Here is a 26,848-nt window from a genome sequence, read left to right as displayed (position 1 = left end):
TTTTGTGTGTTACTTACTTTTAACAACTTTTCTTGTCACACCCCAGAGGAAGAAGGAACAGAGTCATGTAATATGCATTCACGTGATTCCACGTTCCTGCTTCCTCTGGCCGGTACGAGAGACGCTGTGCACACTGTGCGAGCAATGCACAGGTAAGCAGCAGGGCCCCTGCGGACAATTATTTTTGTCCGCTTTTCTTTATATCGGCATTTTGCCGATAATGCCCTTTTTGGATGATATATATCAGCCACTGATATATCAGTGCATCCCTAGTCCACTGTAGCTTTACTGAGTTCCAAACTGCCTTTGGAAGCCAGATCAGCACTAACACTATGTAGTTGTTTCCCTCTTTGCAGCTGTAACAGCTTCCACTCTTCCGGGAAGAGTTTCCACAAGATTTTGGAGTGTTTCTGTTGGAATTTTTGTCCATTCATCCAGTAGAGCATTTGTGAGGCCAGACACTGATGTCGGACGAGAAGGTCTGGCTCACAACCTCTATTCCAGTTCATTCCAAAGGTGTTCAATAAGTTTGAGGTCAGGACTGTATGCGACCCAGTCAAGTTCTAACTAACTGGATCCAAACTAATCCAACCATGTGTTTATGAGTGCACAGTCATGCTGGGATAGAAAAGTGCCTTCCCCAAACTGTTCCCAAAAAAATGGAAGTATACAAGCGTCCAAAATGTCTTGGTATTTCCCATTCAGCATACCAAGACATCTTGGACAGTGTTATGCTTCCAATTTTGTGGGTCATTTGTGTGCGTACACTAAACATGATAAAGAGGGGTAAAATTGACAGAAACAAGTTTATACTTTATAGTCCAGTTTCTTAGCTAGACGCAGTCCTATAAAAGATTCAAAACGTTTCTCTGGTTTCAGTGCACAGGGCAGCGACCTCCTCTCCTAATGTATTCATACCTATTGGACCCCAATAAATAACACAAAACATGCTTGCTGGTGGTGATATATCTTTTATTTAAAAAAGGGATACACTGAAATTTATACAGCATTTTTGGATCATTAATCTCTTTTGAGGGCTTACATTGTTTTTATTTTTACAAAACCAAGACAGTTTGTTTTTAGAAAAAAAAATACTCAATACATGTTCAACACCCAATACATAGCAACCAAAAGAATAGTCTAAACCTGCAGGAACACTACAGTTTACAAACTTTCCACCGAAAATCACTTTTTATGCATGCCCCGATGAAGTACAAAAATGACAGGTCCTTTCCCTTTTGTAAATTCATGGAAATGTAATGATTTACCGTTATATTTGTAAACTTAAAAGAATGCCTTTAAAACATCCTATAGGTATAGTTTTCCTCAAGGCTTTAAACATGATCCATAATCTGTGGGTATTAGTATTTTGCAAGTTTCAAAAAATGTACAGCTCTGTGGTTTAAGGTCGTTCAAACTTATTTGAGATGTATTTCTTGTATTCTGCTTTTAGACATTTTACCTTTGGTGAACAAAATAAAAAAAAAAAAAAATATATGTTTGTTTTTTAATTAAAGCTGTGATCCAAGCGACACCAATCGCTGACATACTCCATGTTCTACTTGTACATGATAAATCAATAAGTATATTACAACCAAACACACCACACACATCTAGAAATGCATTAACCCAAATCAAATGCATCTTACATGCTGCTGTTTCCGTTACACCTCACCTTAGCATATGGAAGCCCAAAATGGCAAAGATTCTGATGAAGGCATATGTCCCAGCTGAATTCGGAAAGCTGGGGCACAAAAACACTGTTAACATTAAATACTTTCCAAATCAAGGATGCCCAACATACAAAACACCCAGGTCCAGCAGTACTCACTTCACCAAGTCACTGCCACGCACTTGCAGGCAATCCATGAGAATCATTAAGCACCAGTGGCCAGTTTAAGCACCTATCATGATTAAAAGAGTCAATATTTCCAATACCGACTCGCACCCCAGCATGTTGTCAAATGGTTTTCTCATACCATGGAATACTCAATAGCCCACTACCTCTCATTGACCTTTACTTCTAGTATCAACTATTTTTGGAGCACATCCCTTTGCAATACAAGCATTTCCTTTGACGTTTCATTCTCTTTCTGGCAAGCATATTTGATACTTTCCAATACAATTTTTAAAGAAAAATACACTAGTTTTTAACCTCCAAAAAGATCTGTATGGTTAAAATCAGAGAAGCAAATTCCTGCCATGTTATCTTGTCAGCTGCATAGTTTTGTAGTTCTTTAGTGAGGGCAGGTAATACTTGTGAAGACATTGCATGGGTTAGACCTCTCTCCATGTTAGATCAGAATTTTGCAGTGTCTAGGTTAGGGATGCCACAAGAATACGTTACAGTTACTGCGCGGATTCAACTTTACGAAATCCAGTTCACAATTCAATAGCCTGCCAATTCACTTTAAATTCCCGTAAAAAGCAGTTGACATTTCCAAATCCGATCACGTTTGCCCCATTTACAAGCAAAAACACCATTCTGCGATATCTTTAAAAAGAATAACATTCATAGTGTCTCTCAACATTATCATTCTAGATTGGAAGATAATCGCATCACTTTCAGTATAAAAATATAATAGTAGTGAATTTAATCCCACGTTAACCTAAATCTATCCCGTCTGAGAAGATACAAGAATATTTCAAAAAATAGATTTATTTTCTTTGATGTGTCAATAGCACAAAGGTGAGAGAAGAGGCTGCTTCAGTGAGGACATCAGACATTATCCACAGAACGTGGAGGTCAGTGCATCAATACAAAACTCTTTTTCCATGTCATCTGGTGTTCATTCGAAGCTGATGGATAACAATACTCTCTGGAATGAAAACAGAACAATGGTTATTCATTGTTTATTGTACATTACAGGAATATTGAAACTATATCAACTATACTATAAAGTTAATACAACCTGTTTTGGTTTTCTGTCGATCAGTTATTGCACTATACTGTATGTACATTATATTCAGAATAATCAGCCCACTAGGCTTTTTAACTAAATGACTGAGTTGTCTTTTCTTATTACCTATTCAAGGTCTTAGCAAATATTAAAGCAAATTAACCAAGGTTACAAAGTTCAAACAATTGTTTAGTTTTTCAGTTTGTAGATATGTTTTAGATATCTATGATTTATCTTGGGGTTTTCCCCAGTATCTTTGTCCCAAGAGTTTTATTGCTCAAAAGTTGGACACAATTTTATCAGTTTGGACCAATGACTAGCTTGACAAAGGCCCTGTTCCTTCTTGTTTTGCGTTCTCTAAATAAAGTAACCTAAGGATTGGAAGCTGTTTGGAGTGCTGGGATTCTTTTCAGTGTTCATGGACCAATAACTAAGGCTGCATGAACAGGGTGGAGATTTTGGTAGCTCTTTAGCATAACATAATGGGGGACGGATAGGGTGATCAGGCTCCCAGTGCTGCTTACTAAATGTGCTGGTTGGGCTTGTAACCAGCCAATTTACACTATGAAGGAATGTGTCTAGCTTGTAAAGTCTCCATAACATGCTGTAGCCATGTCAGATACAGTCCTCAAGAGGTGGAACAGCAGTTAGATAAGGTGGCATAGAGATAAGCTAAGGAGGTAGCTGGAATGCTGCCTTGGGTCAGGCCTAGGGTAGCCCCAACCCTAAATACATCACTACATGCTACTCATGATAATGGGATAAACCAACAGTTGTGCAGAAGGTGGCATACAATGACACAAGCAAAATGTCATGAATTTCCACACAAAATGAGACATTAATGATCTTGAACTTTTTTAAAAATGTTTTTGCAGATTTTTAGAAACCTTGAGTTTCTAAACGGTGTATGTGGTAGTATATATATGTATTTATACATGTGTTTTAGCCTTATATAAAAATTGCACCTCTAGAAAGCACAACCCACCAAGTTATACAGTAAAAGCTTCTTCAAGTTTAGTCCCTCAGTTGACAAGTACATACAACTCAAATATATTTGGCAAATACAGAATTCATTTAGAAAAAACAACTCCCAGAACTTCTTATAGTTCTATATAATTGGGCTACATGGACAAGTAAAGAAGCAGGATGATGGGAAAATTTCAAGAGAAAGATGAGATATCAGATAAGGAGGGCAAACTGGAAGACAAATGGGACACAGTATGGCAAAGATCAGTACAAATTAATAATAGTAGGATTTATTAATTCTGGAACACGAAGGGTAGCAAAACTAAGTTACAGTGATGGAAGTCAGTATGGGTAGGACGAATAAGATAGGAACGCTAGGATGGACAACAGTTTGAGGAGGGGAAAGGACAGAGGATCTAAATAAGTTTAAAAATTAAAGTATAGTAGAGAAGAGAGAGATAGACATCAATGACATTGCACAGATGAAAAAAGTAAATTAAAATAAGTTAACCCTTTAAGCATTAAACTATATCACATTAAACACAAATGAAATGTGCGGTGAGGCTAGAAGTTACCATTGGGGAAAGCACACAAAAGCTTATTTATTAAAACTTAAAAAAAAATCACTATTCAATGTACATCTTATTTTTATGTGAAATATGTCATTATACTAATACACTATGGACAAAAATATTGGGACAACCGACCATACTCAACTGTTGTCGCTGTAAGTCAATTTGTTATGTTATATACTACTTGTTATGTCCTGTCTACCCATTGTACAGCACTACGGAATTTGATGGCACTATATAAAACAATAAATAATAATAATAATTACACCAATAGGGACACATCCCCCTTTGCAGCTGTAACAGCTTTTACTCTTCTGGGAAGGCCTTCCACAAGATTTGGAAGTGTTTCTGTGGGAATGTTTGCTCATTCATCCAGTAGACCATCTGTGAGGACACGCAGTGATGTTGGACGAGAAGGCCAGGCTCGCAATCTCCGTTCCAGTACATCCCAAAGATTGTAAGCTCGCAAGAGCAGGGCCCTCTTCTCCTTTGTACCAGTTTGTTATTGTACGTGTTTATAAATTGTTCTACTGACTGTAACAGCGCTGCGGAATCTGCCGGCGCTTTACAAATAAATGTAATGTAATGTAATCCCAAAGGTGTTAAATGGGGTTAAGATCAGGGCTCTGTGCAGGTCAGTCAAGTTCTTCCACATCAAACTCATCCAACCATATATTTATGGACCTTGCTTTGTGCACTGGGTGCACAGTCATGCTGGAAAAGAGAAGGGCCTTCCTCAAACTGTTCCAACAACATTCGAAGCATAGCATTGTCCAAATCTCTCTTCACTGGAAGTAAGAGGCCCAACACCTGAAAAACAGGTTTATACCATTATCCCTCCTCAAACTAAAATTTACAGTTGGCAAAATGCAGTCAGGCAGGTAATGTTCTCCTGACATCTGCCAAACACAGACTTGCCCATCAGACTTGCCAGACAGAGAAGCGCGATTCATCACTCCACAGAACGTTTCCATTGGTGCAGAGTCCAGTGGTGGCGTGCTTTACAGCACTCAATCCAATTTGTGGCATTGTGCTTGGTGATGCCAGGCTTTCTTGCAGCTGCTCTGCCATGGTAACTTAGCCATGAAGCTCCTACCACATATTTTAGCAAATATTAATGCCAGTGGAAGTTTGGAACTCTGCAGCTATGGCGACTTTTACGCACCCTGCACCTCAACACTTAATGACCTCGCTCTGTGACTTTATGTGGTCTTCAGTTCATGGTTGATGCTGTTCCTAAATGCTCCCACTTTCCAACAATACCATTTACAGTTACGTGGAATATCTAGCAGGGTAAATCTACTGAACTCTTTTATACACATATGGCAATGGGTCTGCTTGAAACACCTAAATTCAATAACTAAGAGGCGTGTCCCAATACTTTTGTCCGTACCATGTATGTGTGTGGGTCTGTGGAAACCCAGCACTTACACACAATATATTCCCATGCATACATGAGGTTGCTTTAGACTGTGGGATAGTATGCTGCAAAGGTATCCATGTGTATCTGAAGAATAATCATATACATTTGGTAGTAACTGTACAAATAGTATTTGGGCCTATTTTTAACAAACATCCTGCTCATGTATTTGTGTATTATGTATCTGTTCTTAGACAAAAGATCAAAGAGAGAGAATGACACAGAGGGGGAGAGGTGCATAACAGAGGAAGAGAGAAAGGCAGGTGCACTGGAAAATGACAGTGATGGAGCAGTGGGGAGACAAGTGTGGGTGGGATTAAGGGAGAGACAGACAAGCACTGAACCAGCATACGGGTGATACGATAAAGGCATTTTATAATTATAACAAAAATAAAATGTTCACACCGTTTCCTACAGCACAGGTTAAACTGATGTTTTTATGCAGATTTTATTTTTTTTTAAACAATATTAGCATTAATATGACAAGTGGTAACTCAGCATTTTGTTTAAAAAAATTAAATTTGTATTGTTCTCTCCTTTACTTTAAAACATAAACTAATTTTAACCGAATGCATTACAAAAACCTACTGGTTTTCGAGGCGTAGTGTTGAACCACCATCTACTTACTTTCACATACTAATTCCTGATTATCTCAGAAGATGGCAGCATTACCAAAATATTGCTTACATTTTAAGTGCTATGCTGGAGGAAGCTATTGATACAATAGAACATATTATACAAATGCAAATATAAAAGACTAAGGAGAACACCAGATCATACACAACTCCGGGTTTTCATGTCCATCCACATGCAATCACCACATGCTGTTTGTATCCCGCAGTAAATTACAAATAGAAACAAATGTTGTTTACTATACTGTAAGACATTGAGCAACAGAGAGCTTTACAGTTTAAGTGTAGATATACCATAGACACAAATCCAGGATAAAAGTTCCAAATATTGACAAGTTAATTTATGTAAATTCAACAGAAACATTTGTAAGTTCCCTTGAGGTATGGCCAGTTTCTCACTCTACAGTGCTTGGTGGACTAAACTAGAACTTTAAGCCATAGCTTGGTCACTCTGAATTAGAAGCAGGACTTCACATAGCCAGTCTTCTGTAGGCCTAAAGTTGTCCATCATCTATTCAACCAGATCCTGCTGTTGTCAGTATAAAAACTAATATGTACTTAGTTGCTATAGTAAAGCTCCTGTGAGCATTAGATGTTCCTTACGGTTGCTTTGTCTATAATTCCCATTAATTTATCAAAAGCCGTTTTTCTGTAACAATTCTCTTTAGGGTAGTCTAAATTTAACCACAGAGTAACAGACTGGCCAATACAGAACTTAATTAAGTTAATGGGATAAATGGGCATTACCAGTTGAAACAATGGATTACAGTACAGAAACATTGTTCACTGCATAATTTTGAGACACATGTTATTGATGGGTTATTGGAACTTCTAAACTGCCAAAGGCCTCCAGTATCAGCAGTCTGCAGGCCATCAAAGCAGCAGAGAAATTGATAGAATTATCTAGTCATGAATTAGTATAGATCTAAGAGTTCGGAGAAACAGGGGACTGCTTTTCATGGTAGCAGAGACACCTGCACATACCCCTGAGGCATAGCCTCAGCCCTTCCCAGCTCCAAGAGGGGCAGAGCTATTGGCTGGAGATTTCTTCAATTCTATTTTCATTGACTGACTTTCGCCACGTGGCTCAAATTTTGAAAGATTTCCTGCTCCTGGCACTGCCATTATTGGCTTGACGACTTTCATACCTTTTGACATAGGAATGCGGGTGGGTGTGTGACGTTGGGATGACCCATCTTGTGTTGTCTGAAGGATAACAAAAAACAGTTATTAAAAACATACCAGCAACATGTTATTCCATATCATAACACTAGTGGAAACATCATTTAAAGGTGTACTCATATACAAATCTGTTTCAGGGATCATTTTGTTTTCCTGCTGCTGGCACATCAGGAAAAAACCTGTTGGTTGATATACAAAGATGTGTTGCACGATGTGAAAATGTGGTAGTTAAAGCTCAAGAGTAGTTTATTAGCATGAGATAGGTAAAAGGGTCAGCAAAATAATGCAATGCCTAATGCATTATGGTCAGGCAGGTCAATGTAACTACATTTCCCCTACTCAGAAGTTGTCAAGTACCGGTATCAGGATAGTGTTAGTAACAGGATACATTTTATAAGAAATCATTAGCTGTACTGATAATGTTGATTCATTTAGCTAAAGCCAATTGTTATTCTTTAGCTTTATTTGTTATGTGATGCAATACTTTGTATGTCCTGTTTACCCACTCAAAAGCTTTAAAAAAATCAATAAATAGTAAAATATTTGGGGGGAAGCAAGCAGCAGTATTGAGTGACTATCTCTGATTGGATGCAATATAGATACGAAAGAGAAGGCTTCATGTAGCTTTAAAAGTGCAAGCTACTTTCTTACAATTCTAATTGCCACTTAAATAAAATTTGCTTCTCAAGAGAAAATTTGTGGCATTTGAATAAAGATTAAATGATGGAGAAGCAGAGGTTTAGACAGCTAAACTATCACACTAAGAACAGAATGGGTAAGTAGACATTAAATAATAATTTTCTTTAGAAGGAAAACCATTCCCAGCCTTAACTATGAATAGACTGTAGTGGAAAGTTTTACTCACCACTGACTGGGTTACACGAGTGGATGATGTTGTGACAGGGGTTATGGTAATGGAACTGGTTACTTTGTTTGTTGTAGGTCTAGCTGATAGATTAGTCTTGGGAGAGCGAAGTACTGTGCCAGTTGTAATCTCCTTGTTTTCTGTACCAATATTTAAAGGTCTAACAGTTATTACAGGTGTTGATGCTTCAGAGGACGCAGTGTGGTTTCTTTTAAATTGAGAACCCAAATGAATATGAATTTTGTTATCTTCAGTTGTAATGATGTTTGCATTTGAGTTAAATTTCCTTATGGGAGTTGGTACTGTTTGTTTCTCAGGAGTAACTTTAAAAACAGCACGACCCATAGTCATTTCTTGGGCATCAGGCGATACAGATATCTCAGGGGGCGCAGCAGTTGTTGATACTGTGAGAATCTGAATTGGGGATGTTGGCCTTTCATTGAAAGCCAATCGGCCATTTTCAGTAGTCTTTTCTCTTGAGAAAGTAGTTATAGTGACTGGAGACATAGCTCTTTCTGGAGATACTGGGCTTTCAGCCCCTTTCCCTTTGTGCGTCATAACAGCAGGGGAAGGAATAATTGTAATCCTTGGTTTTTGATTCCCTAATGTTGGTATTACTGTGGTGCTTGAAAAAAAGTCCTCAGAAGGTGGACTAGTTATCTCCAAAGTAGCAGTGCTATTTTCATGATCGGGCGTTACTCGTATATGAAGAGGTTGTCCTTGTTTTGGTGAAAGGAAGACTTCACCAGGCCGTCCCTGAGTTGTACTTGGCCGAACAACTCTTTCTGGAGTTACTGGTGTGCCATTTTCTCTTTTTTTCATCCAGGGGATCCAAGATTTCCTCATGCTCAGTTCATTGGCTGCAGGAGGGTATCTTTCTAGAACTGGTGATCTTTCTGTAGGCTTTTTAAGACCAACTTGACGTAAGTTACTCATTATATGATTCTCTTCTTGGACAGACTTCCTGATAAACACTGCTGGTGTTTCTTCTTCAACCAGCTCATTATTTATTGCATCTGTTTGTACTCCTGTAGAAGTCACAGGGACATCAACCATTCTCCTACCATTCATGCTTGGCCTTATAGCGCGGCTATATCGCTTTGAAAGCTCCAACTCTTTTGTCAGATTTAGTACGTCTTGACCCATGTTTTTGTTTTTATTTTCTTCTTCAATAAACCTTTTCTGAAGAACTGAATAGTCCACTTGAAGTTGTGAAAGTTGGTCTTCTTTGTTCATCATGTCATGTATTTTTTCCTTAAGAGCTTGTACTTCTGCCCTCAAATCTCTGTTCTTACCCTCCTCTAGGCGGATTCGATGACGAAGCTCTGCCTCCTGGGTTACAGCTTCACCCTTCTCAATAGCTTTATTCTTAGCTATCTGATTTTTCAGTTCTTCTAATTGTATAGAAAGAATGTTAGCTCTGTCTTGTTCAGTTCTAAATTTACGTTCTAATTGATCATATTCATCTTCTGTCTTCATCAAGTCTCCTTCAACCACTTCTAGTTGCTGAAGACGATTCCTGAGTCTTTCAATCTCTAAAACCAGCTCCTTGGTTTTGTTATCATCATGGTGTGCTGTTTCAAAACTTTTTTTCATTCGGTTTCTTGAGGCTTCTCTTTCTGATACCTCCATGTTTTCCATTCTTTTCATTAACAGATCTACCCTGCAGCTTAATTCACAGTTTTTCTCTTCTTCACTTTTTAGTTTGCTGGTTGACTCATCTCTCTCTTTTGTTAAATTATAGACTTTCTCTTCCATCTCTGATTTAAGTCTTAAAAGATTTTTGCTTTCTTCGATTAGCTTTTCGGTAACTTCCATAACTTTTCCCTGTTCAACTTTCAGGTTTCTATTTAGGTTCTCGACTTTCCCCTCTTCCTGCTTGATCTTCTCCATCATATTTTTTCTTTCATCAACCAACATCATAGTAAAGGACTTTAGCTTTGTCAGATCATCTTTTAAGTTGTGTTCTGCTTTCTCTAGCCTTCCTTCAACTGATTCAAGTTCCTTAACTCGAGCTTTTACCACTTCGACTTCCTTTATGAAATCTCTGGTTTGGGCCTTTTCCTTCTCAAGTTTGGCATGTAGCTGAGAACATTCAGATTTACTTTTGGTAAAAGCCTCTTCTAACTTCTCAAGTTCAGACATTCTTTTTTGCAATTTTTCCACCTCCAGTTTCAGCTCCCTACTGTGGTGTTCTTCTTCATGAAGTTTCTTTTGTAACTCTTTACACTGAGATTCAGCCTTTATTATCTCCTCATCTTTGCCTTCCATTTCCAAGACCCGTTTACGTAAGTTTTCCACTTCTGCCATTAAACTGGAACTTCCACATTCTCCTTTAGCTATTTTCTCTCTCAGCTCTTTCAACTCATCTTCTGCCTTTTGTAGGTCCTTGTTTGCGTCTTCCAACTCTTCAATTTTGCGATTGAGGCTTGAAACTTTGAGACGTAGCTGACGATTATTAGACTCCTGAGTGTTTAACTTAGTGGTCATTTCCTCATGCTCTAGAGTGTATTTTGAGGTTTTATGTTCAAGGTCTACTTCCAATTTAATAAGTTTTTGGTTGTCCTCGTTGGCTTTAGAACAAATAGCTTTCAGCTTGGATTCTGCTTCTTGCAGTTCTTGGGTAAGGTCCTGTATCTTTTGACTTTGCTGCCCAAGTTGTTCAATATGCATTTGTCTTTCATCCACCAGCATCAGTGCAAATGATTTAAGCTTTACTAGTTCATCTCGGACCTTGTTGAGCCGTTTGTTGTATTCTTTATCCTTCCGTGCCTGATAAGCCTTTTCCTGTTCAAGCAGTTTCTTTAACCTGGAAATACACAAACAGTTAATTTTATTGGAATTTATTATTCACAAAGCATCAGGTGCACATTGTTTCGTTGTGACTTCTGCATATACTCTAAACAACAAATTACTGTGTTTTGCATTATGCCAGTCTCTGAAAACATGTTTATCTATCTTTAGAGAGTAAATGTAGGGATTTAAAATGAATTACAAATTAGGTGCTTCCCAGGAAGATCATAGTACAGTAACAATCCCTTTGTACACATCTTCAATAATACTTTTGCAGTACACCCCAAATGTACATAGAAGTATATTAGCAATAACATCAAAAAGATCGTATATATATATATATATACACATATATATATATATACATATATATATATACATATATATATATATATATATATATATATATATATACATATATACATATTTACATACATACACACACACATATATATACACACACATACTGGACCTTAGTATTATTTAGTAATGTGCTGAATTTGAAACTTGGGATGACTAGCATCTTCAAATAGATTACCGATTACTCTAGTCTGCACTAAATGCTGTTTGCAGATATATGACCTTAAGGTAAATCAAAGCACCCTGTAAAAATCAGCCAAGGTAACATTATACAAAATGTGCGGCCCCCAAGAGGTTAATGAATATTCTCAAGGTGGTACATTTTCAAAAAACATTGTTCACACTTCTGGTAAAAACCAGATATGCATCCTCAGATTCTCTATAGTTCATGAAGTCCTGCAGGGAAATAAAGTGCAAAGCATAAGACCAATGGTGTTCCTTCTTAACAGTTATGCACAGTATTAATTTGGTTCTGTATTGCAATGCTTAACCATATCCTATCTTTTAGATGTTATCCCAAGTTTAAGATAACAAAGTTTGATTTCAGAAATCCACCATTGAGCTTATGATCAGCATTCATAACATTTTATTTATGTAGTTCCCTGCAAATATAACCACAAAAGAAAGCCTAATTATTTGTACTTATTTCCTTAAAACGATAGTCCGCAGAAAGCATCTTACGTCATTTGTATGAAGCAATATGGTAAATCACTGCAGGTGTTGCCGAATTACAACTCCCATAATCTTCAATCAGTATTAGCACATACTACAAACTCCATAATTTATAGTCAGAGTTTCAGCTCCATGAGCTACACCTAGCAACAACCCTATTCTAAAGGAAAAGATAACCATGAAGAGATGGGCATTATGACAACTGCAGTTCCTCAATTGCTTTGAGCTAGCTGTAGGCTGCCTCTGTTCTTAGTGCGTCATTAATTCAAACCAAGCATTTTGAAGTCAACCTGAACTCAGAATACAATAACATTGTCAAGAAAAACACATGTGCTTTTACTATCTCTGCCAAATATTTGTCTTATCAATGCAAGTATCAATAGCATATATAAAAAGTCAATAAATTACTTAACTGGAAACACAGAGCAAAGTTCAATCAAGAAACAGTGAGGCAGGAGATATGCTTCTGAAAGGTCCAACTAGCTCATAAGACACATTGTTGCTTAATGTTCATACAGCTACATTCAAAAAAGCCTAAATACTACAAAAAACATCCACAACAAACAAATAAATAAAACACCTGTATTTATTTCACAACAAAAGAAACTTAAACCAAAGCAACTACGGACACGATCAGGCCTGCAAACCGAGTGTATAAAATACAAACCCTTACCTGTAAATCGTGAAAGCTACTCCAGAAACATTACCGGGCCTAGCTCCGGCTTCTGCTCCCGAGTGAATTTGCTATCATGTCGCAAACATGTCATCAAAACAATAAAAGGTGACTGTTGTGCCTCAGAGTAAGGACCACTGACTGGTGATGTCATCCCTGCTTACATGGCTCATTACCATGCAGACTCACTACAATGAATGGTAAGGGCTGCAGCAACGACCCCCCCCCCTTCCCACAAAAAAGCACTTCTCTGTTCAGAAACAGCTTGTAATCTGTTTTGACACTGCATCTGATGTTGGCAACAAAGACCTATGTTGATGCAGAACCAGGAAAACATTATTTAGTAATTTAGAATTACTTTTGTTTCATCACTTACTGGCTTTATAAGTTAAAAAGGTAAATATTGTTGATTCTGATTGTTGCATTCTGATTCTCAAAAGATTAAAAAGAACTCTATTCAACATTATGATGATTATCACTATGTGTAGAGACTACATATTAAAGAAGAAATTCCCTTAGCGATTGAAACAGCAAGAAGGTTTCTGTAAAAAGAATGAACTTCATAGTGTTGTCTCCAGCTGAACAATTCCACCCTATTAGAATAGCATTCCAAAACTTTACAAATAGGTGGTAATACGATTCTTTAACAAATTGAGTATCTATTAACATATATATATATATATATATATATATATATATATATATATATATATATATATATATATATATATATATATAGTAACACTTACAACACTAAGTACAAAGGTACAAAGCTAGAACCAGGATTTGTAATGAAAAATCCCAGTCGGAGGATTATCCCACGCTGAAAAGAAGGGGGAGACAAGTAAAAACCAGAATCAAAGAGAGCAAAAGATGGAATTTGCTTTGTCTCGTTCGGCTAAATAATGTGCTAATGAGCTGTACATTGTTCCCATTTCTTGTAAAACTTGTAAAAATATATACATATTTTCTTGATGTCATCTAACACGTGGCTCTGTGTGCGTAACACAGCAGCTACAAGTCTATTCTTTGTCTCCTTCAGTATTCAAGACATGTTAACACATGGCAACTTGAATGGAAGGAAAGGCTACCACATGGCATTGTGGCTCCAGCAGTTAGCTAAGTATCTGTCTCCTTTGTGCGGTCCCCGTTCTATGAACAGCCAATAGGAGATAAGCTCGTAGCCCCGCTTACACAACATGGGCTGTTTGATCCTGTGCACGTCCCCTGGCAGGACAGCGGTTAACACCAAAATAAACCTACAGGTTCCATTTTTGTTAATTCTCAGCACAAGTTTTTGGATGTACTCCAGATATGGATAATTAACTTTTTTTTCTTTTTTAAAGCGATTATTCATCGTAGAACATTTAGTAGAATAATTGGTGCTTCATTTTTGTGTAAGCAGAAAATATTATTTCTACAAAACAATAACTATTTTACTATAGGACTGGTCCTGTTTTGCATTAGAAAAGATCCCTAGGTATAGTGGATTTGCACCCTAGTCCATGAGGATAGCCAATAGGTTATCATTTTTGGCTATTTCGCTTTGAGCACAGGCATCTCAATTAAAATATCATGAAACTGCTTGTTTTTAGGTAAACATTTCCCTCTGGGCTGACCGGGAGCCTTTTTTTCCCATGTTCTGGTACTTACATTAAGATTCCGCTTCTGAATCTTTAGAGAGTTAATTTGCTCTAGAGCACTGGCCTTTTCTTGGAAGACTTAAGATGAGATACCACATGACATTATTTATAGCTAATCCCACTAGGGAGTGCAAGAACTGGCAGTCTTGAAACACATCCAGTTCTTCTAAGATAAGCTTTGATCGCACCCTGGATATGGCACACATCACATCAAATAAGAGTTGAGGCTTTTTCTTCAAAAGGTTTTGTAAGGTTATTAGAAGTTGTGAAATATTCTTAAGCAAGGCATTGACAAATCTTTTTTTTTTTTTTTTGGAAGGAGACACCCCCAGGAAGATATGCCAGAAAATTCTGGATTGGCCAAAGTTCCCAGCAGAAGTCTAGTAAACATAAGTATATTTGGGACTTGACTGATATAATGAGCCTAATATCTCACCAGACAACATGCTGTGTTTAGTTTGAGCTCTAATGCTCTTTAAAGTACAATGAAAAGAAGCTGTATAAATATGAAGCATTTTAAATTGCTTCTGATTTGCATGTAGTTATCAAAAGTATAAAAATAAATCATTAGCGTCTTTGTGTTAAATATTCTGCCATAACAGACACTTTATTCTTCCTAATCCTGACTTGTTTTTGGTATATAAACCATATGGCGTTCTATATACGAGGAAGAGTTTATTATTAAACTCAATAGGCCACGCCGAGTTCTAACCTTTCCACACCCGCCAAAATATTCTAAGTCGATGGTTGATCACGGCAGGTTGAGAGCAGAGCTGTTGGGCGGACAGTGTATGAGAAAAACACAGTCTAACTGTTACTAAGATTGGTCTGTTTATCAAACATCTGAATATAAGCTTTCAAGTTTGACAGCTAGAACCTGGGACATATCAACCGCAATTTGGGGGCTATCCATCCAAACACAAAAAAGCAAGACTTTGAAAGTTTATTAAGCTGACTGAGTTTGGCAGGCAGAGGTGTACACAGGATGGCTCTATTTAAGCTCGGCTTTTTTGTTGCATATTCCATTAAAATTGGCAAAAAAAGTAAATGGGACCCCTGGGCTAATATATGGAGGCAGAGCTAAAACAATTCAAGTGATTTCTATGGCAATAAGACCACTTTTTCAAACTTTGTACTACATTCCTGCCTTATACTTAATGCTCAATGTCTCATTGGAAGAGCTTTTTGACTGTATAGTCATATGGAATTAATTTTATTAAACATAATGGAATAGCTAAAGACAAAGCAGCCATGGGGTTGTCCAAGCACCACAGAGGGGTTTTTAGAGCATGTGTCCCTTATTTGCAATGCAGCCATCAGGTCAAATTAGAATGTAGTACCCAGGAAAATGTTAGGGCAATTGGTTTCCGAACATAAGGCTTATTTTCCAAATTATGCTTTGCCTTATTGCCCACCGGTATATATTGGAATAATAACAAGAAATAGTTCATTTATAATACTCACTTACATTATTTAAAACTATGTAACAATAGGTAAGAGGCATAATACATCAATATATCAGATTGTGCCATTTTAAAGGAGTCACCAAATAAAACTAAGGGTTCTGCAAGATTCTCTTACCAAAAAAACTTTTCAGGCACATGTCATTACTGCTGTATGTACTTCTTTATTTATGTACTTCTGTATGTATGTACTTCTTTAAACGAGGTTAACTGGTGTTGGACCCAAGGCCTTGTTGATTTCTCAATAGTATGTGTTTACCGACATGTACACTACTGTAATTCTGGAACTTTAGATGTTCATAAAGGAGTGAGGTTGACACCCCTGCTTTATGAAGTAGAAATAACATATGCTGCTTTTGATTACCATGGAGAATGAACAATCATCCTAAAACCTGTTTCAGGTTTCTCACAGGAATAACGCACTTTTTGTTCAATCTGAATGATGTCATCACATTTTGGGAAGTAGTGGATCTATTTTCATTGATTTAACTGTGTTTAGCCATTTCAAATATTTTTAAACTGACACAGAGTATTAACGGTGCTGTTTCACATGAAACTTCATACTTTTGTACCTAAATGCAGCAATAGAAACATTGGTGCCACACTAGCATGTGATCTACCAGTTTCCACCTGAAGTAGTTAGTTTTACGCTCTGCCACGTGAAGCAGCTTTGATGACACTTTGATGTTGGTAGTTATTACAGCTGAAACGAGTTATTATTGTATAGTGAGTGAACCCTACCCTTTTCAGTTTTTCTGAAGTAATATTGCAGTTTTTTGGACATGAAAAAACTGCAACACTGCACATTTACTGCAGTTTTACTGCATTTGTACTTCACTGTACTGCAGTGTTACTGCACTTTTTTTTGTATTGCAAACCTACAGTTGTACTTCAATGTACTGTAGCTTTATTGTATTTGTACTTCCGTACAAAAATAACTGCAGTAAAACTGCAGTACAGTGAAGTACAAATGCAGTAAATGTGCAGTAATACTGCAGTAAAAGTGCAGTATTGCAGTTTTTTCATGTCCAAAAAACTGCAGTATTACTTCAGAAAAACTGCAGTAATTTTTTCGTAAGGGTAAAATTATGTTGACCAAAGATTTCTATTGCAACTTGATATTAAACCAAGAGACTGCAGTTACATCTCCGACACCATAACATGTAGGAAGAGTTGACAGATAGGGACTAATGCCATCTTTCTGGAGCTAATATGCAGGAAAAAAGATGAAGAAAGAAGGAGAATTTGTTCCCGTTTTACCCTGTTCATGAAAAGGATGCCAAACTACATGCTCAGTAAGAAGTGGTAATGCGCTTTCCCATTACACAGATTTAAATAGAAAACTTCATTGCAACCTCAGTTTCTGTTATATTTTAGAACTTGTTTATTTTTTGTTATGGAGATGCCAATAAACTTGGTGACTAACCTGAGGGGAAAGCCTTCTGCAACCATGAGAGACTAGCTTAACATGCGCAGAGAAGTTTGTATGGCTATAGTCTTTGTTGAAGCAAGGGGTGAAATCGTCTGAAACAAATAACCTCCCACTCCAATAAATGAAACCAGGTTTGCCAGTCATTGGAAATGCAAACATGGAAGAATTTTAAGATTTGATAAGCCCCCTTTGTCAGAAGATGAGGTAATTAACAACAGGGATTAGACTGGCACTGCTTCTATGTAGATCGACGATCGATCCAATTATTAAAAAAGTAGAGTGCAATAGGCTCTGGCAAATGGCAATTTAAAGGCAAGAGGTTTCCATTAATTCACTCTCAATTACCAGGAAATCTATGTTGACCCAAGGACTGGAGCTCACACCCAGTCCATTGAGCGATCTAGTTTGAGACAACAAAAATTTTAAGGAAAATTAGAGGTGTAAGTCAACAACTCACACGCATAGATAATTTGTGCTAGAAAAGTTTGAGAAATAGCCCCAATGAAGATTTATTTTATTTTTAAATGACCTGAAAATGGTATATTGTTTAAATAACTTACTTGATTAAATAAATAATGTTATAATTTTGGTGTTTTTTTGTTTTTGAAAAAAACAGATACGTTGTTTCAATGATACATGCTTTTTTTTTTAAGCCGGCTGGTAGAGCAAATATTGCGCATGTAGAGCACACTCTAAAGTGAGAAGCCAGTGGAGCATACACTAAAGTGGTACTGAACCATCATTCCTATTACTGTTGAATGCCCAACCACCCCCCAGAAACACTTAATTGCCATGTGTTGCTTTTCCAGATGAAAAAGCAACACAGTGTAGCAGAGCAGTGGAAACTGTAACTGAATTACATTTACATTACTTTACATTTTATTTCTAGAGCACCAGTACATCATTAGCTCCATTACAAGGGAGAGGGGGAATTAAGAATTGCATTAAAAAATGTGTTAATAGCATCAATATATGTTAAAACATACTGGCACAGAAGAATAAGATGGCTCTTCCCTTTCAAAGCTCGCAATCTGTTAATGTTCTTGCATAACTGTGACTGTCTACCACTCTTCCTAATGTCAACTGGAGATCAGCTCCTGTTGACATCAACTGGAGTGCTTCAACAGGAAGTGTACTTAAGTATGCCGCCTGCTTACAATTTCTGATAGCTGAAGAAAAATGAGGCAGAAATTTTCAAACTCCAAAAACATATATTGGAACCTATGCAAAATGAACTTTAGAAGAAAAACAATTTTGGGGACCAGATTGTTTAACATAATCAGACAACCTGCCTAAAAACCTTCTACTGATTTTATCTGTAATACTAAGAAGGGGATGCAGAACAAACACAAATTATGGAATCTTCATTGGTTAAAATTCCCAGCATTTCAAAGCCGTTAGGTGGTGTTTCAAATGTTATATTGTGTGGCTCAGGTATAGACACTGAGCCAAGTTGCCATATGGCAGGACAATATGTGGTCCTACAACTGGGAACAACCCTAATCAACCATCACATGAGCTGTAGTCTAATTATAACTGGATATCCTCATGTGTTCTATTTCTCCCTCAGTACACTTCTGTATGCATTCTTTTTATTTATTTTACTCAACAATTATCTTTAGCAGGTGGTAGCAGAGGAGTGGAACACTGATCCGTTTACATGATGCAAATAAATCTATCTAGAAGACAGTTTTGCTCTGTTTCTTCCTCTGAAAGGAAGCTTGAAAGGCTTAAATAACAAACATGGAACAATCACTAAGCCCGCTTACATCAATTACACAACATTTGCTTTAAAGTAACTCTGTTTTTTTATTACTTGCAGACCCTTTTTCCTTTGCAGGTGATGTAGTTTCAACATTACATCATTAGAAGAGCAGCCAGAAGACTGTTGGTGCCAGGATGACTACACAGAAAGGAATGTTTTATCACAGCAAAGCCAATAATGTGCTTCACTGAGAGGAGGTTAGTAGGAGACACCATCCAAGGAAACATGATTAATGAAGGACTCAAGGTCAAAATTATTCTATGATGTTATTCAGGTCTGACCATGTCCTGTAGATAGTGCCTTTAAAGTATTCAGATGTTACAGACAGTGAAGTATAAAAGTTACAATTTCTTAGAGCATAGCTACTGTTCTTGTCCCATAGAGGTCCAACAATACATTTCAATCATGGATTAATGCTTTACCAACTTTAACCCAACAAGTGCCAAACAGGAGAATAACCAGTTGTATAGAGCACCACTATTAACTTGCAAGGTTACAACTTTAAAGGGTTAATGCAATGCTAAAGAACTGAATAAGCTGTTCTATTTTGTTTTATTTATATGTAACTTGGGATCTTGGTGCCTGGGGCACAGTCAGATGTTGTTTTATCAGAGTCTGTACAGACGTTTAAACTGCAACTGGATGGATACCTGGAAAAACATAATGTTTGGGGATATAATCTTTAATTATGGGGAAACAGCTTATTGATCCAAGGAGTAATCTGACTGCCATTTTGGGGTCAAGAAGGAATTTTTTTCCCTGGTTAGTGCAAAATTGGAAAGAGCGAAGCCGGGGTTTTTTGCCTTCTTTTGGATCAACAGCAACAAATTAACAGATATAGGAAAGGCTGAACTTGATGGACGCATGTCTTTTTTCAGCCTATGTAACTATGTAACTATGTCATGTCCAATGCTGAAGTCAAATACAGTCCTGGAAGCAGAAGAATAAGCAGTTGTAGAAGTACTGCCAATGGTGGCTAAAACATTTCTTTCACCTAGAGGTGCCTGGGGCAGCCACCCCTATTGCCCCATGGAAGTTACAGCCCTTATCCTACATGTTGGATGAGAAGGCCTGGCTCACAATCATTGTTCCAATACATCCATTTATTTTTATATAATGTGTTCAATGAGGTTAAGGTCAGGGCTCTGTGCAGGCCACACCAAACTTGTCAAGTGGAACCCATGCAACTCGACAGGGTCCACGACAGGATCCTTGGAGGTAGTGGGTTCCCGCAACATACGTGCTACCCCCTTCCCCAGACATCGCCTCGGTAGGTCGTGCTCCAGCCCATCTGGCAGCAGGTGCACACGTGTGATATCGCTTACCCCTTGATGACCACTTGTGTCCTGGAATCACCTGGTATTCGGCCAACATGGCTTATATTAACTCAGAACCTCCAGTATGTCATTGTCCTTGTTTGGTGTATTGCATTGTTACTGCTTTGTTTTTGATTTGGGCCTTGGCTTCCTTTTTCGCTGCAGCCTCCAGTATATATGCGTCACAGACAATGCCCTAAGAGATCCTCATCTACCTTACCACTACAGTTGTATTGCATTCCAGTAGGTAACATTCTCCTGGTATCAGCCAAAAGCAGATTCACAGTTCTATTAGATTGGATTGGACATGGGCCTGCAGTTAAGACTATTATTTAAGCACATGTTAATGGATTTATCAGTTTTACTTATTAAAATTACATTTATCAGGATAGGAGTACTGTTTGTGACGTTTACGCACTACACGCTTCAGCACTCAGCAGCCCCTCTATGTGAGTAAGTATGGTCTATCACTTCATGGCTAAGCTGTTAGTCCTAGATGATTCCACTTCACAATAATAGGCCTTACATGGACTGGGGCAGATCTAGCAGGGCAGAAATTTCAAAAACTCCTTATCATACCTGGCCAGGCACTAAGTTTACACAGGAAAGAATTAAGTTGGATTTCGTTAGCACTGCAATAAAGAATCAGCTCAGTGTGGTGTAAGGTCTCCCAGAATATCAAATCACTGCCTAAAATGGTAGCCTTCAGATCTGCCGATAAAGGAAGTTTATTAAAACAAAATGAAATAGAAGTGACAGAGGTTTACTTCTATGCTAGGTGACATTACTGTACACAGTACTTTGTTTAAGGCTCAAATACAATGTATTCATTTTCCCATGGGACAGACCATTTCAATATTCACATATAAAACACAGTAGCAATTTCCATGATGTTATCAAAGCTAAAAATAGTTATTTCCAGAAATATATCTCGACAGATTTTATCTGAAATTTGACGCTAGTCTTATAGACTGAAATCACTCACTTATTTCAGAAAAACAGACCACTTAGTATGGCATTTCCATTTAAACATGGGTTACATAAAAAGGGCACCACTATTTTCTTACTGCAAGCCAAAGTTCCAATAACCAGAGTAACAATTATAAGAAAAGGCCATGCACCAGGTGTGCATTATATCATGGAATTTCTGAACTACAGAAATGACTCGGCTTAAACAGCACTATAGTGGTGACAGATATAGAGATATAGAATTATTAGAAATGATTAAGAAATAAGAATCATTAGGCCCAACTAGAATGCCTGTTTTTTCCTCCCCATTATCCATCTGGAGGTGGGGTCCAGTAAGTAGCTGAGTGACAAAGAAGCATTGATTGCTGCACCTCTGTAAAAATCTTCATTAGCTAACATAGTTAAAAAAAAATAAAAATATATATATATATATATCAGTGACACTAAAAGTGGGGAAGACTGAATAACAAAGTATATCTGCATAAACATATCTTGTCATCTTACTGCAGAAACAATGCTGTGAAAAGGTGATGTGGATCACCATCTTCACAATTTACACTCATGTAAGGTTTCACTACAAAAGAAGCTCTTCTAGGAGTATCTTTGTTCCCACAGTCTGTAGTATAGTATTTTTTATTTTTTCATAAAATGCAATATGCGTGAGAGAATTCATAAAAAGCTTCCACATGCCCATTTATGATGGTTCCCAGTACCCACCTTTCACGCTCCTGTTCCAGCAAATTTGTAAAGTCATCACTTTTGTTCATATAGTCCGTGTGTTTCCGCTTCTCGTTTTCCAGCTCATATACTGTTCGTCGATGGCACTTTTCTGCCAGAAGGAGCTGCTCTAACATACGACGGTATGTTTCCTTCTGCTTTTCTTCAAGTCTGTCCAGCTGGATCGTAAAAATAAAATAAATGACACTGAAACTATTATATGTGGCCAATTTTCATTTGTTTTCTCTTGTGCTTATGAACTGCGATTCCAGCAATGAGGCAACATTTAACAGAGTTTGATAAATTTAGGAAGTTGTTTTACAATAAAAGCATAACTGTTTTTCCTGTTTTTAGAAGCCAAAATGAAACATGGTCATTCAAGATGAGATTGTTTATCCTCATTAGGGAGGAAATGCTTTGCTGTAGCTTTTCAGGTCATAAATATTGTACAAAGTTAAGGTATTTTGTTTCTCCACAATGGATTTTGGTGTACAGCCAAAGATTGGGTATAGTTTAGCTTTAACGTAATGATTTTATAGTGATATTATTGAAGACGCTACCGTACATTTAAATTTAGGATTTAGGGCCACGTTAATTTGTATACATTTTTATTCATATATAGAAGTTTTAGCAATCAGGTTTACATGCATGAGTTGTACATGCAGAGCTATGTTAATAAAAGAAAAACGCCAATATACTACATTTTACGATAATGTCTCTGTATAAGTATAAATGTTAACCAAGACCCATAGCACCAATCATTGTGTGCACATTAGAGTATTAGCTTCTAGTTCATTTTCTATATGCATTTTGTATAACTAGGGTGATTCCTTAACAGTAGGGTGACTCTTCAAGACATCCCCGGTTTCCGGGGACAGTCCCCAGATTGAGGACACTGTCCCCAAAGTATGTCCCCCGATGCAGGGTATATGAATAAGTATTTGTTAAGGAGTATATCAATGAGTGAGTGAATGTTTGTGAATAAGTACCATATTTGCTCGATTATAAGACGACCCTGATTATAAGACGACCCCCCAAAATCTGAATATTAACTTAGGAAAAAAAGAAAAAGCCTGAATATAAGACGACCCTAAAGGAAAAAAGTTTTACCAGTAAATGTTAATTCATGTAAACTATTTTTTTTAATAAAAGCTATGATTGAGAAAAATATTTTTTTTTTGTTTTTATTTCTTGTATTTTCCAACCTGTCCCCCAGTTACGCACATCTGCCCCCAGGCTTGCCACTCCAATATGGCACTGTGGCCCATGATATGCCTTTTAACCCTCTATATGCCACTGTGCCCCATGGTATGCCTTTTGACCCCCTATGTGCCACTCTGCCTCCAGAAATGCCTTATACCCCTATATCCCATTCTGGCATTTAGGGGGTTAAAATGCATATTATGGGGCAGAGTGGCATATAGGGAGGTATAAGGCATTCCAGGAGGCAGAGTGGCATTAAGGGAGTTAAAAGGCATTATATAGAGCACTCTGCCTCCAGAAATGCCTTATACCCCTATATGCCACTCTGGCATTTAGGGGGTTAAAAGGCATATTATGGGGCAGAGTGGCATATAGGGAGGTATAAGGCATTTCAGGAGGCAGAGTGCACTATTAAATGCCCCCTTAACGCCACTCTGCCTCCTGAAATGCCTTATACCTCCCTATATGCCACTCTGCCCCATAATATGCCTTTTAACCCCCTAAGTGCCAGAGTGGCATATAGGGGTGTAAGGCATTCCAGAAATGCCCTACACACACACACACACACACACACACACACACTTACTTACTTACTTACCGGTGCTTCCAATTTCCTGCTGTATTGCCGGGGCAGCGGGTTGACGTCTCATTCCGCGGCAGCCGGAAGGAGGTGGAGTTGGCAGCGGGGGTTTGTATGCGTCCGTCGCAAATACCTTCCCCGGCTGTCAGAGATCAGGAACTCTGGAACTCTGATCTCTGACAGTCGGGGAAGGTATTTGCGACAGACGCATACAAACCCCCGCTGCCAACTTCACCTCCGGAAGCACCGGTAAGTGTGTGTGGGGGGGGCGACGACAGGAGGATCCAGGTCCCCTGCAGCGGTGCGGGGGATCTGGATCTTAGTCTCCTAATCAGACCTCTATTTGAGGTCTGATTAGAAGACGACCCCGATTATAAGACGAGGGGTATTTTTCAGAGCATTTGCTCTGAAAAAAACCTCGTCTTATAATCGAGCAAATACGGTAAATGAATAAATAGCATGGATGTGTAAGTGGCGGGACATGGCAGAGGGAGGCTGTTTGAGGCTAGGATGGCAAGTCCTATGCTTCCAATCTGAGTGCCATGGTTGACAAGATACAAAAGGGGGGCAATATTCAAGGGTATTAACTTTTACATATTGCTGACAAGCCCAGATAAAATGCTGCCTTGCAGTATGGGGGGGTATAGACCCATGGAAGGGAACCAATTAGTCAGCTATACGTTCCCCATACTGCAGGGCAGTATTTTATCTGGGCTGGTGGCATCAATACACAGGGAGGGGCAGCTGAGGCCATTACATAAATCAATACTAAAGCGAGGGGCAGGCTGGGGGCATAAATACACATAGTGCTGGCTGGGGGCGATACACAAGGGGCAAAAACACAAAATGGGGGGTCAACGACAAAGCAGTGTGGATTTTTTTTTGTAGCTTAGCCCAGCCAGATGTGGGTGTCAGTGTGGCAGAACCTGTCCTGCTGTGTGTGTGTTTGGGTGTTGGTGTGACAGAGCCTGTCTTGGTGTGTGTGTGTTTGGGTGTCGGTGTGGCAGAGCCTTTCCTGGTGTGTGTGTGTCTGGGTGTCGGCAGAGCCTGTCCTGGTGTGTTTGTGTGTTGGTGTGACACTACTGTCCTGTGTGTGTCTTGGTGTTAGTGTAGCAGAGTGGAAGGTTGGGTGTCCGTGTGGCAGAGCCGGTCCCACCTCCTCTGGTGCTGGTCAGGGAGCATTAACTACATGCCCATGATCACAAATTTTAGGGGTTGAAATGCACGACAGCAAGAGCATATGAATGTATAAACATTGTTCCAGGTGGTTTTGTACAAGCTAACCTCTGTCTAGAAGAACCTTCCTTTTCAAATATGATTCGACACAAATATATTTTTCATATTACTTGGTATGCATTTTTCTTCTCAAATATCAGTTTGACCTTGGTTCTCTATCTGGTTTGTGATCTGGATGCTGAATTTGGATCTGACCTCTTGGGAGTATCCTAACCCTGCTTCAGTTTCCTGCTGTGCTAGTTTAGTTGTCCAGTTGGACCTTTGGCTTCACCCCTACAATGCCTTGTTGACCCATGTGGACTTATTTTTGCATGCGACTCTAGACTGCCTGTGGCTGTAGACCACTAGAGAGAGTAGTACACCTTGACTACTCTGCCACAGAGCTCACTTTAGTATAGCTCTGACATTGTTTTAATCAGATAATTCAAGTTATAAACACACTTCATACTCTTTGTAAGCGTATATACTGACATTTAGGGCTGTATAAATCTGCAATACAGTCATACCAACCAAACATTCTCAGCACCTAGAAAAAGAGTGACAAGAGAGGATAGAGGCGAAGGATTTTGGGTCTATTCCCTTGGTTTTGCTAAAGGCTGTTTATGTATAAAATATCATACAATCAAGTATGTTCATTAGCTGTGATCATCTAACAATGCATCCGTTTCATTACAAATCAGTATCTTCGCACTTGCTTTACTTTGATTCATTACCTTGCTAGAAACACATGAAAAAACACGAACTACAAACTACTTGTTTGAAGAGGTAGAAGAGAACATGTTCAGCCAGCAAGCAAGAAAAAAAATAAAGATTAAAGACAAATTCCACCCTTCAATTTATTGGGTAATCCGGGTTAGATATGAAGTTTACAACCCAGACATATGTAATAATTATATGATATCAACACATTTTTATGACAGATATAGTGTTATTGTAGAAAAAGTATTTACACAATCAGGCTAATGCACCTGTAACTAAAGATCTGTAGATTGCATCACAATATGATTTACTCTTCTAGGTTAGAATAGGTTAGGTCAGTAAATTTACCTCTGCCATTGGTTTTTCATAGACATCGTCTCCTATGGATTTTTCTTTAGCAAGGATAGCATCTCGGTGCAGTACTCGGAGTACATCCTCGGGAGCTGAAAACCCATAGTGAGCTTCTAAAACTTCAGGTTTAGTTTTCTCTGTCTTTAGCATATGGATGACATCCTCCCTAGCCTGTGGGAATGTAACATGATATGATCAGAGAGGCTGGGGATTATATAACACATGCTTACATCATTATGATAAATTGACATTTAGTTCAGAAGCAAAAGCAATTGGCTATTCCAACGAGAACGTCTTCTGCAATACACTTCGGTTTGCCAAAAACAGATTGCTAATCTGATATTGTATGTCATGTTGCTAGGGAGCACTGCCGTGTGTTATCCACACAGACATTTCCAATATGATAGCACATAATCAATGTACACATTCATTTCCAGAT

The 26,848-nt window shown here is 38.2% G+C and overlaps 1 protein-coding gene across 3 annotated transcripts in view; it reads right to left on the bottom strand.

The window, feature by feature from the left end:
* Window positions 1-2,586: 2,586 nt before the first annotated feature.
* FILIP1 (filamin A interacting protein 1) overlaps window positions 2,587-26,848 on the bottom strand; it is a 74,036-nt gene continuing 49,774 nt past the window's right edge. Inside the window, exons 3-7 of one of the 3 annotated variants that reach the window (XM_053458779.1) lie at window positions 26,407-26,580; window positions 22,341-22,519; window positions 8,538-11,346; window positions 7,639-7,696; window positions 2,587-2,819 (exon numbers count right to left, since the gene is read on the bottom strand). In XM_053458779.1, coding sequence (XP_053314754.1) covers window positions 2,779-2,819; window positions 7,639-7,696; window positions 8,538-11,346; window positions 22,341-22,519; window positions 26,407-26,580 — 3,261 coding nt within the window. In that variant the 3' untranslated portion in view covers window positions 2,587-2,778. Of the gene's footprint in view, window positions 2,820-7,474; window positions 7,697-8,537; window positions 11,347-13,035; window positions 13,139-22,340; window positions 22,520-26,406; window positions 26,581-26,848 lie in introns of those variants that run through there. The other 2 variants (XM_053458778.1, XM_053458781.1) reach the window with 2 other exon arrangements.

This window comes from Spea bombifrons, chromosome 3, assembly GCF_027358695.1.
Source record: "Spea bombifrons isolate aSpeBom1 chromosome 3, aSpeBom1.2.pri, whole genome shotgun sequence".
Lineage (NCBI taxonomy): Eukaryota > Metazoa > Chordata > Amphibia > Anura > Pelobatidae > Spea > Spea bombifrons.
The sequence above is the reverse complement of the archived record's forward strand: the minus strand, read 5'-3'. Positions and strand labels throughout refer to the sequence as shown.